Source organism: Babylonia areolata, chromosome 4, assembly GCF_041734735.1.
Source record: "Babylonia areolata isolate BAREFJ2019XMU chromosome 4, ASM4173473v1, whole genome shotgun sequence".
Taxonomy (NCBI): Eukaryota; Metazoa; Mollusca; class Gastropoda; order Neogastropoda; family Buccinidae; genus Babylonia; species Babylonia areolata.
In genome coordinates, this window is record NC_134879.1 from 27,937,623 (window position 1) to 27,953,201 (window position 15,579).

The 15,579-nt window shown below is 39.4% G+C and overlaps 1 protein-coding gene across 7 annotated transcripts in view; it reads right to left on the reverse strand.

The window, feature by feature from the left end:
- Positions 1-58: 58 nt before the first annotated feature.
- LOC143281011 (uncharacterized) overlaps positions 59-15,579 on the reverse strand; it is a 24,314-nt gene continuing 8,793 nt past the window's right edge. For 2 of the 7 annotated variants that reach the window (XM_076585892.1, XM_076585895.1), the window contains exons 2-7: positions 8,749-8,929; positions 7,774-7,874; positions 6,178-6,263; positions 5,432-5,641; positions 2,884-2,991; positions 59-1,048 (exon numbers count right to left, since the gene is read on the reverse strand). In XM_076585892.1, coding sequence (XP_076442007.1) covers positions 2,900-2,991; positions 5,432-5,641; positions 6,178-6,263; positions 7,774-7,874; positions 8,749-8,929 — 670 coding nt within the window. In that variant the 3' untranslated portion in view covers positions 59-1,048; positions 2,884-2,899. Of the gene's footprint in view, positions 1,049-2,883; positions 2,992-4,636; positions 4,665-5,431; positions 5,642-6,177; positions 6,264-7,773; positions 7,875-8,748; positions 8,930-12,841; positions 13,000-15,579 lie in introns of those variants that run through there. The other 5 variants (XM_076585894.1, XM_076585897.1, XM_076585896.1 and 2 more) reach the window with 5 other exon arrangements.

Consider the following 15,579-nt stretch of genomic DNA (forward strand, 5'->3'; position numbering starts at 1 on the left):
TTTTTTCTCCTCAAATGCAATGCTTATACTCAAAATATGACTCAAAAGTCAACACATATGCAGTTTTTATTTTTAATACTTTATTTTTTCATGTGTCTCATTTTACAGTAGTTGCATGCGATTCCATGACCATTCCAATACAACCACCAGTCTGCAGTTTTTTGTTGTTTTTGTTCTGTTTTTTTCATTTTATTCAATATTGAAATCTTTCTTTTATTTATTTTATCTATTAATTTATTTATCTTCTGCATAATTTTGTTTTCAGTATGACACACATAAAAAGGTGACACAGATTTTATATCATGGAATGTAATGTCTTGATTATTTTCTTTCACAATTTTTTTTTACAAGCATTGAAATTGATTTCATGATAAATTGATAAAATGAACAAATAGAAAATATGCCGCTCAATTTCAGTCTTGGGCTGACCAATCAGAAGTAGAGTCTAATAATACAAGGTATGATAAAACTTGAAGTGTAAAAAGTACTTCACTATGTTCTAATGCACTCAACACAGTTTAACTGTGGCTCACAAGCAGACTATTTAAACAAAGGCAACAACACACTTCAAGAAAACAGTTTAGAATAAATTAATGAAATATTTATATATGTTACTTACAAGAGCACAAACAAACTAAAAACATGCAAACTAAAATAAACAACAACAAAAAAAGAACAAACTAAAAACCATATGAGAATGTAGAATATACATTGGGGTTTTAGACATTGCATCATGACATAAACAATTAAAATTTTGCATAATGTCTTTCAGTACAGGATGTGAAATAAACTGACCGGGGATTGAATTTTGAAAGAACTAGTGATCCCACCGGTACTGTTTTGCTGTTTAATACTGACACGGCTTGAATGCTGTAGATTGTTGTTAATGCTTCTGCTGAGACAGAAATCAGAACAGTTGTCATGGTTGCTGGTTTTCCAAGACAGTGGCGATGTCTGGTGATGTCAAGGTCAGTTTGAGCAGGACACCCCCAGGGTTAGCATCTTGGCTTTCTGACGGTAACGTGAAGCCACTGTGGAAAGAATAACTCTGAAAAGTTAAAACATAGCCGTTTTAGAACCTCCAGCTCTTGTCCACCTGCTTTCTGGTACTGTCACCTGGCTTCAAGGAAACCAACATAGTGAAAAACACATGGAAGGTGTGGATTATGAGTAATATTAAAAGGTCAAACTTCCTTGCTTAATGGATTATAACATCTTGGAAAGGCTAGTTCTTGGAGGTGCATGGTGTATGGGATGCATGGTGTAACATTAAACAGCATGATTTCAGTGGACATGTTTCAACAGAAAAATTGACAAACAGAAGTACCTTATGCCAGAGGCTATGTGCAGTCCACAGTGCAAGTATTGCTCTCTCCAAAACATTCCATTCTAACATGGTTATACATTCTTTGTTAGGGCTAGAAGGAGTGTGGAGAGAAGCAGGACAACTTTCCAAGTATCTTTGGAAATATATATTTTTATATACATTTATTCTGCTGAAGATAATTTTCCTTTTCTTCTTTTTCTTTCACATAAAATTTCAAAAAAACTTCCAATGATAGAAAATGTATGTTACACCAGTCTCAATGACTATGTAAGCCAGATCAATATATCATAGATGTTACAGGACTGATAAAGATTAGACTGTCAAGGGTCAACCAAAATACAATATCACCTTACCTCCCCTTTCATTGTCAGTATGACTTTCTTCACTTAGAATCAAGGTAATTTTGTCTCCACTTTCAGAATGATTCTGCTTATATTGACTGCAAAAGTTCCAGGACAGAGGTCTCGGTCTGTTGGGAACTACCCCCTTAAAAACTGTCAGTGTAAGAAAAGTTTTGTTAATTTGTTGCATTTTGTAAAGTACAGAGACCTGTTTTTTGTTTGTTTGTTTTTTTATTCTACCTCCCTTCAGCTTCCCACCATATTTGATACAGTTGACTTTTAAAGCACCATTCAGTACCATAATTATGTCATTTCCTTGTAAACGCCCACCCCACTAACAGGCAAGATAAGATGTACACAGGGTACAGTACCATGTAAACACCCACCCCCATAAATTCCAACCTCTCATCCAAAAAATCTAATCAAATTGTGTTGTGTAGAGCCCAGCCGGCTGCAGAAGGGGCATGGGGCTGACCCAAAAGATGTAACAACAGAGAACAAGAAGATATATCCAATTCATATATGCCTTTGTCAATCATGCCCATTCAATCCTATTTTACATCTCTCTTCAATATTGCATTGAGATGACTATACTCTGGAATGGTGCTCACAGACATTTCTAGCTTGTTGCCATATACCACTGTATAAACTGAAACTGAAAGTGATGGAAGTGACAAATATGAAAAAGAAACTGACAGACCTCTGGCTTGGATCTGGATTTGAATGTTGCCACATTCAGAGTACAGACAAACAGCTATAAATTTTACTTTCCTTGACGAAAGAAGTTTATGAAACTTGTCAAAGCTGTTCTCTCTTTATTGAAAAAGCTTTTGTCAGGTGTTTTGATAATTTCATTCATGTCCCTAAACTAATGTTTGTGGAAAATGAGGTGAAAATAATGAAATTACAAACACTTTGATTTTTACTTTCTTTTTCCTCATTGACCACCCATATCCACCCCCAACTTTTCATTAAACTTCATATTTCAATGGGGTGGGTGTATATATGTGGTACTTGATAGTATATTTGAAACTATGGTTCAAGGTAAACATAGAAAATAATTCAAAACACATATATAGTCCTCAAAAGCTTTCTGTTAGAACTGAAAATTGACAATGTTTTTGAACAGAAAGTATTTCGGAAAATATAGGCAGACTACTATAGTGTTGCTAAGTGGTACTACAACAGTGTTGCTGGATGAGCCCAGTGTAATACCTGTCAACCCCTCGGCTCATGCCACAAAACGTCCCCCCATAGTGGGCAGGGAAGGACCTGCCAAGCCAAGCCAGCGTCTACCCGCACCAAAGCTATATTTAGCAGAGTCTGGAGAAAAGCATTAGGATTAGTCACAGGATATGGCAAAGGAGTCAGTCAAGGTTAAACATGTGCATGTTACAGGGAAAAGTAGGATGACAGAAAAGACAGAGGGTCAACCAAATTACATGTGGTTTTCAGACAGGAGGACATGCAGCTTTCATTCACTGTCACATGTTGGTTTGTCACCTCTCTCTCTCTTTTTCTCTCTTTGAAACAAGCTATACAGGTATAGAAATTAATTTCGCTTCCCTGTGTCTCAAACATTTCATCATGTACATAAGAAATATATTGTTATTAGTTTTACAGGTATTTTTACTCATATATTTGATACTTTACTTTGCTGATTTTTTTTTTTTTCTGGAACAGAAACTGAATGCAAGCTGCATTTTGAGTAAACATGCATGCAAGGGTAATTAGGTAACACAGATACAATTCATATACACAATAGCACACAAGATCAACAATAGACAGTTGTTTGCTGCTAAGAATTGAAAAATAAACATATGACCACATTATAAATGGGAAAAAATGTAGCACTTTTATTACAGCATGATCAGACATGAACTACTGTTTCATTACTTTTATATTGTTCGCAATAAGATCAGTTCAAAACAGTACATCATAATCATATACTACAAAATGAACTGAAGTTGGATGGTACTATAAATAACGATAGATGTGAAAAAAACTGGACACATAAATAAGTCAGTTCATATCCAAAGTGAAAACTGAGCAGTTACAGTCCGAATTAACTGTTAGTTGCTAAACAGCATGCTGGTATTGGCAGGTAATCACCAGATCTGTTCTTTGATTCTGTGCCCAAGTTCTATAGAGCAGGACTGTTAGTGACTGTGTGTGTGTCCATTGAAGGGGATGTCCCCTGTACCATTGCCTAGAATGATGAAAATTTTTGACAAACTTTAATTTGATTCAATAATTAGCCTGCTCATGAAACACACACACAAGTTTGAGTACACAGACAGTCTGGTCATTTGGATTCTGTGTCTGTGATGTTTTCATTATGAAATGTTTTCACTGAAGTTAGACCATGTCTAAGATCTTAAGGGGTTTTTTTTTGTTTTGTTTTTTAATAATTTTTTAAAAGTCTTATTTGTGAGTGGGTTATTTTGTTCTCTGTGAATTTGAGCATTCCACTAAAACAAAAACCAACGAATTATCAGTATAGCCATGTTTTCTGCTGCATTGTCAGCATAATCTGAATAATACAGAACCACAATAAAATATAATGAGTTGATAAGACCTTACTGTTTTGTCTGCTGATATTTCAATAAAAGTTTACACACACAGCAGCGTAGTCTTTTGCACATCATTTCCTTTCTGACTCATTGATATAATGATGATTAATTTTATGCTTGCTGTTGTTAAGAAAAATTGTAAACATTTCATTGCCTCAAAATATAGACAGTTTTACCAGAGACTTTTACATTAAGATGTGATTAACTTCATAAAAAAAAAAAAATGTAATACATCTGCAATGACCGTCACCAAAATGAAGAAGTGGAACGTGCAAAGAAATAAAGAAAAGAGAAAAAAAAGCAGTTCTATTCATGTCTGGATAAATGGAAAATACAGGTAATGAAATGATATGGAAAAGGGATGGGTATCACTGGGGGAAATAAAAGTGTCATACCAATGTACGTTTCAATAACGGCAGCGATCTGCACACCAGATATCTTCAGTGTTTTCATGAACAAAAAGTGGTTCAAACACACAGTGATCATATTTTTGGAAAAAAAAGAACATGAATCTCTCAGTGGCTTTGTGCTGTCCAGAGCTGAAAACAAAACAACTGAAAAGTCAATATTAATTTCAAAAACGTGTTAAAAATAAACTGTGTGTTTGTTAAAACACGTGAGCACACAACACTGCAAAAGAAAAAAAAAATGAAAGGATTGAAGTCTTAAAATAACTTATCTGAATTCAGTTCAAAATACAATGCATTCTAGTTGATTTCCATTTCATATAATTATTAACTCTTTGTTAAGGCAATTTTCATAGAAATGATTATTAAACGAAATGGCATTTTACTAATCACACACAAACACACATGCACACACACACATGAGCATGTGAGGATGCACACATGCATGCACACACAAAAGCATGTATATAGCACTTTAACCTGAAAAGTTTCAGATTTTTAAAATGTTTCTTTGGAAAAAAAAAAACAACAACTACTAAATCCCCTTTTTTCAGAACGTCCATGCCATTTATTTCTGCACATTTCCACATTACAGATTTCTTAAAGAACATGAAATGTGTTAGAGCTGAATAAACAATTGAGTTCTAACTTTCGTTTCCTTCACCTGTTCAGCTGCCACTTTTCAGAGTGAAGTCGTTATTATGGAATAATTATCGGTCAGATTAAAGAAGTTAAGCACTGTCAGTTGTTGTTGAGTGATTGACCTGTCTATCCAGTACTTACAGTCAATAGGCTTCTGCTCCTGTGGCCAGTACTTGAACCCCTGCTTGGCACGTTCTAGGTACACGCTGCCACTTCCTCCCCGCCGGGCGGGCACGGAGGAGGACTGGCGGCGTGTTGGTGCCAGACGGGGGGATATGTACAGAGAGAAGTTGGGGGGCTCAAACATGGTCTCTGGCGGGTAGAAGTGGTTCTCCTCGGACTTGATGGTGCCTGTGAGGAGGAGGAGGTGGAATTCTGCTTGATGTCCCATTACACATACTACTGTTGGTAGACTTCTAGTGAAAGAATTAAATTTCACTTCTGAATGCCGTCTACAGAATAAATAAAAAAAAAGGTAGAAAGGGGCGGTGAGCTGTGTGGTGAGATGGGGGGAAACAGGAAAGATGGAGGGTGGGATCGAGCATGAATATTTGAAATAAATAGAAATATAATTAACGAAAGTTACTTTGATCAGATGAGTCTGAGATTGCCTGCATGTCATTACTGGCATTTTAACACGAGAATGGCCTATCATTAGACTACTTTTGAAGCAGTTCGGGTGGCAAGAGGAATCAAGGAAATGTCTTTTCAGAAAAAAACAACAACCAGATAGTCCTGCGAAACGAAAGCAATTTGCACTTGAAGACAACGAAATAATGGTTAAATTTACAAAAGAAAATATCAACCACTGAGAAAATGCTGATGAATGGTGAGTTTGGTCAGAGAAAAAAGTGAGAGGGAGAGAATGTTGATAGTCCTTTCCTCACCGTCAATGAAGACTAGATGGTTGCCTGCATTGTTGATGCATGCCTTGATGTGTCTCCATGGGCTGCCCAGGCGACCTTCTCTGTAGCTGTTGAAGAAAAACACAAATATACAACATCGGCAAATGAACAAATACATTGTTCCAAGTCATAATCATCACTTATATATGAAATAACTGAATTTCTAAACTACACAGTACACATGTTAGTTGTTGTGGAACACACTGATATCAGAACTGAGAGCACGGATTTACAGTTGATGGGAAATCGAAATATTCACTGCAAAAACAACAAAGTACTTTATGATTGTTTTTTTATTACATCGACTTTCTCAGATGCTCCAGGTAGACTTCTACTTCATTAGTCACATATACCGTTCAAACATCTGATCTTCAACAAAAAGAAAAAAGAAAAAAAAAGTGAATACAATCAACAGTAATGATCAAACAAGCGTGGTTACCAAGGACGTGGTTAGTCTGGAGAGACCGAGTAACTTCACCAATCTTTTCTATAGCTGACAGCAGCCTGTTAGTGGTTTATTTGTTCAGACTTAGGAGTCATATAGCAGTCTTTGTTTTCACCTAGCTGAAGGTCACTTATTTGTTGTTTGTTACTGTTCTTTTCTATTCGCCTGTTGCCAACGTTTTGTTCTTTTGAAACGTTTATTCTCGACCTTTACTTTTAGTGACAGCATCCTTTACCTCCCTTCGCTCATCATTTTCTGTGTGTAGTTTTGGTGTTTAATATTCATTAGAGGTTTAGAGGTAGTCAGATATATATGTAGAACTTCTTACATTATATCAAGTAATAAAAAAAGCTTTTTTTCTTCTGCCTTTGCCATTGCACCGTGTGGTGTTTAATATTCATTAGAGGTTTAGAGGTAGTCAGTTATATATAGTTATTGTTATTAGTAGTAGTAGTTCTTTTTATGTATTTATCTATTATTTATTTACTTTTTTTACTCAAGGCCTGACTAAGCGCGTTGGGTTACGCTGCTGGTCAGGCATCTGCTTGGCAGATGTGGTGTTGCGTATATGGATTTGTCCGAACGCAGTGACGCCTCCTTGAGCTACTGAAACTGAAACTGAAACAGTTATATATGTAGAACTCCTTACATTATATCAAATAATAAAAAAAGCTTTTTTTTTCTTCTGCCTTTGCCATTACGCCAGTCCCTATCTGTATGGCCAGTTGTTGTCACATTAGCGTGAACTAGTAAACATGTTGATGAGTATAGGGTGTCTGTGTCTGAGGATTGTGTTTGGTTTTTTAACTCTTTTTTTTTATCTGACACATCGTTTGACTCCTTTGTTCACTTTTGGGGGGCTTGTTTGTTTGTCTCTGGTGTTTTCAGAAACACACACAGTCAGAATAGTTATTTCCATATGTTTATATCCACATATACAATGCGACCAATGAGTCTTGAGGTTGACTCAAGTTTGCCTCTTGTGGAATTCCTCCCCAATGTTTTTATCTTCCATTCAAAGCCCTCAGCAGATGCCTCCCTTATGCAGTACGAACAATAATTACAACAAATTTAACATTAATCAAAAGTGGGTAGATTCTAATCTTAAGCAGAATCATGTTTCCATTTCTTACATGGGTCTCTGTGGTCTTGGTGGGTCCTTCCTCCACAAGCGATAGTAGTAGTGTTTGTTGACTGGGTCGATGTCTGTGTAGGGGTTGTAGTCATTGCTGGCCTGAAATGGAAAGCATATTTCTCATACAGCTGAAATAACAGATTGTAAAAGCGTTCGGTATACAGTCAAAGGAAGACAAAAAAAGTTTACGTGATAATCAAATCATTTTGAATTGTATCTTAATCCTCACTATTCATTTTTGAAAAAAAATAGTTTTAGGTGCTGCTGATTTAATTCCTTGATCAATGCTACAGTTGTTCGGACATTGGCCATATTGATTTGAAAACGAATATAAGAATTGTAAGCTACATTACCCAAGCTTTGATGCCCAGAAATCCAAATCCGGTATGTGATTGCATCATAGCATCCATCTCACACCCATCCTCAGTCTTCAGTTTTGTATTTATGTATAAATTTGCTCTGACTTATACTGATCGATGGGGTGTAGGTATACATACATATAAGAGGTGCAGACATCACCAAAAGAATAAAGAAAGGATCACACATGAACCTCGAGAAATCCTTGCCGGTACATTTTACAGACAGTACTACTTGCTCTGAGCAGTGCTACTCGCTAAAAGTACCACAAAGATTTAACAAAGTTCAAGATCGATTCAGATTTTTCAATCGTCACAAAAGTTATCAGCCACTATGTACAGACAAATACGTCTGAGGTCTACCAGAATAACAATTACCATACAATAAAAGTACATCACAATAGAAACTTTGTCAAACATCATTCTGGATTCCATATCCTCGTCAAATTTCTTAGCAAAAGAGTGAGCGTTAATCTATGGGTGCGAAACCTTGTCATCTAGCATTGTGGACTCATCATTTTTTTTTTTTTTTTTTTTTTTTACTTTTCAAAAGAACGTGCATTCATCTTAAGGAGTGTAGTTCCACAAAAAGACGGCGCTTCACCAAGCGGCCCTACCTGCATGCCCATGTCTGTGTAGGAACGTGCAGTCATGGGGGGTCTGCTGCCACGGGAGCGGGGCCGTGACATGTGACCGCCAGGACCCCCTGGGGAGGAGGGCCGCACCATGTCCATGGGGTTCTGACGGCCTTGCATGGGCAGCTCGGGAAGCTCCAGCATCGCGTCCTCTCTCATCCGGCTGCACGTGAGACATCGAGAGAGTTCTGGTTAGGTCACTGCATGAAGGACGTAGCCCACATAGCCAGAATTCTAGTCATCTCATTGGACTCGTGGATGAATGCGGATTTTCTACAAGCAGCGATACTTTGTTGAAGAATCTTGAACTGAACCTGCTGTGCCACCCGACCCGCCCCTAACACCCCCCACCCCCCACTCTCTTTACACACACAGATGTATGCCGCGCGCGCACGCATGCACACGCGCGCGCGCGCACACACACACACACACAAACCGAGAATCTTATCCACATCTTGGTTTGCCAAAAGCGTTCGTCCGAAGTTTTAAGTCAAATGCACACGTTTTGTGAAGTCAGCGATAGAACGCTCACTGCGGCGATGCAATACAGTCCACATTAATTTTGTGCATCGTTCTGACAGATTTATGGTTCACTTTTGATTATTTCTGCTTGAGTGCATGAAACGTTGAGGCACGACGACTTTATATTTGTATTTATATTATATATATATATATATATATTTTTTTTTTTTTTTTTTTTTTATCACAACAGATTTCTCTGTATGAAATTCGGGCTGCTCTCCCCAGGGAGAGCGCGTCACTACGCTGAGAGCGCCACCCAGTTTTTTGTATTTTCGCCTGCGTGCAGTTTTTTATTTGTTTTTCCTATCGAAGTGGATTTTTCAACAGAATTTTGCTATGGACAACCATTTTGTTACCGTGGGTTCTTTCGCGTGCGCTAAGTGCATGCTGCACACGGGACCTCGGTTTATCGTCTCATCCGAATGACTAGCGTCCAGAGCACCACTCAAGGTCCAGTGGAGGCGGAGAAAATACCGGCGACTGAGCCGTGATTCGAACCAGCGCGCTCAGATTCTCTCGCTTCCTAGGAGGACGCGTTACCTCTAGGCCATCACTTCACTTGTATAAGATACGGGTTGCTAAATAAAACTGTTACACTATTTCAAGTTTGCACGAAGCTGATGGGACAAGCAACAATTAGTTAAGGACTGCTGGAAAATACTATACGAACAGTCTATACGCAGAGTCAACACTGGACAATGGGACCGAATCAGCCTTTGGGGAGAAAAAATCAACATTAATTCGTTTCTGGTAAAGCAGTCCCACAGTTTCATGACTTCAAAGTCAATGACCCCACGTTTGAAAAATCACACATTTAGCCTCAAAGATATTGTCCAGTCAGTAACGGGTGTGGTTCACGCTTTCCAGCCAGACTGATTCTCTACAGCAGTGCCCAAAAAGTGAACTGGGGAATGGGAGGGGGTAGTTGGGGGTGGGTGGGGGTACTGGGAGGTGGACGCTCACGTCGGTACAGAAACATGTTGGTTCAACGATGCTTATGTCTACGACTGGTGTCCACCACACGTCGAGCCAGACATCCCACGTAACGTATGTCCATAGGAAGTTACAATCGATGAACGTGTTGCAAACTCATCCTGTGGATCCTCTGCTTTTGTTTCAAGTCCCGCACATCGTCGGCACGGTGTGGACGGGCGTCGTCGTTCGGAAGAATGGCCTCTGAAATAACAGCCTGCAGATTGGCTGGATAACAGAACTTCCAATTTCATCTCTGTTCAGCTGGCCACTGTGTGGACATGTCTGGGTATCATAAACCTTTCTATGTCGAGCGGTACTGAATAAAGCATTCCTTTTTCCTGCGACATATGTATCCTGACTATCGTTGTACTGGAGCACGGAGGGGAACTTGTCGATGAAGGTACTACGATCTCTTCAAGCGCTGGGATGCTGCCACCAGCCCACACGAACCTAACGATAGCGCTGTGATGAAGACTTCTACTGCCGGTCTTTTAACGAGAAGCAGGAATTCAGGGAGTTGATTTTTGACGGTGAAGTCGAAAATTTTACATATATGGCCGTCATCAACTTGCGCCTCCTAGTGCTTGCCGTAACATTGCGGTCGCGTTGTGAGAAGAGCAAGACGAATTGGTTAAACTGCTCCTTCCATCTGCTGGTGCTGCGAGGCGTCAGAGCCGGGGCTACCTTCGGTTTTGCTGACAGATTCGGATCGTTGTGGTGCCTATGGACGACGCGATAATTCATCCAGAGCTGTGTTGCAACTTCTCGAAAGGCTACATCGTCAGTCAGCCATGCTGCGGTCGCCAGCCGCAGAGTCTGCATCTTGGAGACACTGTTGTTTCAGCTATGATTTCTATGCGTTTTGTTTTGATTCGTGCCAGGCCAAGAGTGAAAGTTTTAAGCAAGGCGCAGCTTTTACGTACATCACACAGTTTCCATTTCAGAAAGTTGCACAAACTGGAGCCTTAGTTTCGTGAAATGTAGGCCCATTGGTGTTGGATGGTCATTCCGAACGTCTTGTTGCTTGTTGTTTACATTGACTTTTTGTGTGCACTGGAAAGCTTATGATAACTATTTGAATGGTTATCGTTGGTGAGAGAGAGAGACACAGGTAGAGTCAGAGAGAACATTATTTAGGATAACTTCACGACTGTGTTGGCTGTGTCTGTTTATCGATTATTTGACATCTCCGTCAACTTCGTGAAGAGTCACAGAGGCGCTGTACAAAAAAAAAAAAAGAAAAAAAAAGAAACAAACAGAAAAACTGTTCACCTGGCCTGTTGTGTGTCAAAAATTCCTGTCTCTGCAAATGGTTTTCCTGTTCATTCTGCAGTGTTGTCAGTCCATCGTTTGTTGTTGTTTTTTCTTTTCTTTTTTCTGTCTTCCCCTCTTTCTCCCTCCATCAACAGTTCCTTGGAGGCTTGTTTCAGAAAGGCCACTGGATCTTGTTAATTGGCCACATCACCATAGCTTTCCTTCCTTCATAGATGTCCGCAGATAACTGAAGGTCCAATGTGCTGCTTTATGGTTTAGCGCACTTGTTCATTGGCGATGTGATCAGTGTGTCTGATGTTCAGTATCTTCAAGTTGTATGACGTCTCATTTCTATGGCTTTCTTCTTTCAAGTTCCGCCGTGAGGGTATGTTCAGTATCTTCATGTGCTGCTTTATGGTTTAGCGCACTTGTTCATTGGCGATGTGATCAGTGTGTCTGATGTTCAGTATCTTCAAGTTGTATGACGTCTCATTTCTATGGCTTTCTTCTTTCAAGTTCCGCCGTGAGGGTATGTTCAGTATCTTCAAGTTGTATGACGTCTCATTTCTATGGCTTTCTTCTTTCCAGTTCCGCCGTGAGGGTATGTTCAGTGTCTTCACGTTGCGATGACGTCTCATTTCTATTGCTTTCTCCTTTCCAGTTCCGCCGTGAGGGTATGTTCAGTGTCTTCACGTTGTATGACGTCTCATTTCTATGGCTTTCTTCTTTCCAGTTCCGCCGTGAGGGTCCAGGTTTCGCATGCATAAATGAAGATGGAACGCACTGCACGCAGGAAACTGATCAGTGCTGTGTTTCATGGAGTTTAGTTAAAAACTGATGAAACTGAAGATTTCAGATTAATTAATTTGAGAAGACAAAAAGAGGTATAAGAATATTGTTAGTCACCAAACCCATCGACCAGCATTTATGATTTATGAAAGAATATGTGAGGTTAAGAAATGTTCGATTTACAGAACTGGCATTCGGTTTCTGAAATAGTTTTCCGTATCTTCGCTGTGTGGTCAGACTACCACATATTACTCTATCAATGACCGAAAAACTTTGTGGCTGTCGACTATTTTTTCCTGCAACCTATGTAAATCTATTAGACAGATTAGGAATTTCCCATAAAAAAAAGTCTCTGTACACAAGGAGGAAGAAAAAGAGAAAAAGAAAGAAGACAAAAAGAAGAGAAGTTGAAAACTGAAAAGATGAATAAGACGATGAGCAGCAGACGAAAATGAGAAGAAAAAAGTCACAATGACAGATAAGAAGAAGGAGAAGAAGAAGAAGGAGAAGAAGGAATTCTAAAACAGAAACCCACCTGTAACAAACACACTGTCTACAGGGAGCAGCACAACACAACTGGACACTTTCTGCCGAACTTTCAAACACAAACCACCGTTTAATGACCACCCCACACAAAGCACTCGATCAGATTGCAGCTGCGCGCGCACTGCAAGGAGTGCGAGGCCTTTCAGGCGTATGCAGGCTTGTGCCAATCAGACGCAATGTTATATCATGACCATGCATGTGAAGATTATGCCTGCAAGCAACAACCTGTAGATTCGCTCAGGTGCGCTCTGCCAGTGTGTGCGTGTGTGTGCATGTGCGTGAATGTGTGTGTTTGTGTGGGTGGGCGCGTGCGTGTGCGTATGTGTGTGTGCGTATGTGTGTGTGTGTGTGTGTACGTGTGTGTGTGTGTGTGTTTTGTATTGACACAGAGTGATTGGTTGTTTCATGACAAGGTAAGGGGGTAATCCCAATCGGGAGTGGGGATTAGGCTGGATTAGCGATAATCCTCCATACTAAGTATGATCGGTACATTATCGCGGTCCGCTGCACACGATGTCCAGAATGCATGGACGCGACGTTTTAAACTTTTTTTCTTTTCTTTTTTTTTGCCTCAGGAATAATGCATTCTGCTTCGTATCGGCGATACAATCGTTTCCCCCCTCTCCCCACAACTGTCTTTCTCTCTCCCACCGACCACTCGCTCGCTCACTTGTGTGTGTGTGGTGGGGGGGCGATAGAGGCGGAGGGGGTGGGGGGGGGCAAGGGGTGCTTGCGTGTGCGCGTGCTTGCGTGTGTGTGTGTGTGTGCATGCGTGCGTGCGTGTGTGTGTGTGTGTGTGTGTGTGTGTGTGTGTGTGTGTGTGTGTGTGTGTGTGTGTGTGTAAAAACATTGCTAAAAAAACAACAGTCGACCAAATTTTGACAAATGCAAGCAACGACAACATAAACTAAACTGACTCGCAGGTGACCGCGCTTTGCTGACAATGTCTGTGGCAATCCTCCAATGACCAGTTTGTCAGTGTTCTGTGCAGTCCATGTCTGTCACTGACAGATATCTCCAGCATGTCATCCCCCCTCACCCCATATTGTCATTGAGTCGTGAAAGAAAATGTCTGTGCTTTCCTCTTCTCTTGCTTATTGTTATTACTAACATCATTACTATTATCATCATCATCAGAAAGATTGAGATTATTATGATCATTATGATTGTGATTATCATTATTGTGATATCATGATTGTTATCATGTATTGTCATCATCATACTATCGCTGTTGTTCCTGAGATTCATTAGTGCCTACCACTAAATCTGTTCATGTCGTTCACTTTGCATTTGTATATGTCTTATACAATGTGAGTACCGTTCATTTCATGGAAACAGAACTGTCTCGGGCGGGAAAACGAAAGTTTAATATATATATATATATATATATATATATATATAAGGGAGAAGCCAAAGAAAAAAGTTTTTGAAAAGCAGATTCAGAAAATGAGAGAGAGAGAGAGAGAGAGAGAGAGAGAGAGAGAGAGAGAGAGAGAGAGAACGAACGAACGAACGAATCTTTTTTTTAATGAGGGAAATGGAATAAGCATGTATATGCTTTTTTTTTACATCCAGCCCTCAGGGCAAAGAGAATTGAAATCAAAATGTTCACGAGATAACAAAAGGTTGTAGAAAAACATACATGACATTCAAATACACGAGAGAGAGAGAGAGAGAGAGAGAGAGAGAGAGAGAGAGAGCAGTGTACATGAACAAAGAGGAACGAGATTAATGGAAATGTGGGAGGTAGGTATACACAGTACAATAAACAGTGGAACACCACTAAAGTGTGTATAGACCGGAAACAATCACGAATCCAGCAAAGACTGAAACCGGCATTGAACCTTCAGAGCCATTGGTTCGTACACACATTTAACTTCACGACGAGCTGTCTTTCTAATGGCCTCAGCGGATACGGTATATTGGTAAAGATACGTATTCGCACATTGTTGTTTTTTGACTCACTTGTGTAAACAAAGTGAGTCTATGTTTTAACCCGGTGTTCGGTTGTCTGTGTGTCTGTGTGTGTGTGTCCGTGTGTCTGTGTGTCCGTGGTAAACTTTAACACTGACATTTTCTCTGCAAACACTTTGTCAGTTGACACCAAATTTGGCATAGAAATAGGAAAAATTCAGTTCTTTCCAGTCATCTTGTTTAAAACAATTCTGCACCTCTGGGATGGGCACAAAAAAAATTAAAAAAGAAGCCCAATTATATGCAAACTGCATTTACTGTTATATATATATTTTTTGTATTCTCTAAACTTGGCACTTTGATCTCTTATTCTGATACAACAACAAGAGGAGTCATTATTATCATTTTTTGTTCAAACAGGAACTTCTTTTGCTAAGCATGGAATTTTTATTTATTTTGCAAACGTTTTGGTGCAGATAGTAAAAAAGGGAAATTACTCTGTAATTAATGCTAGGGGACTTAATTTATCACAAGTGAGTCTTGAAGGCCTTGCCTCTCTTGTTTTTTTTTATGAATGTATGGTATACCTACGTTCGCACCACTTAGAATCTAATGGCAAGGATACATATTCTTACGGTGGTGTTATATATGTATCGTCGTTTCTCATCAGATACTATGTATTGAAAATGTATCGTCATTTCTCATCAGATACTATGTATTGAAAAAGATACATAATTGGAATGATGGTTTTATGTATGAATAGTAGTTTCACTTCAGATACTATGTATTGAAAAGGATACTTATTTGTAATGA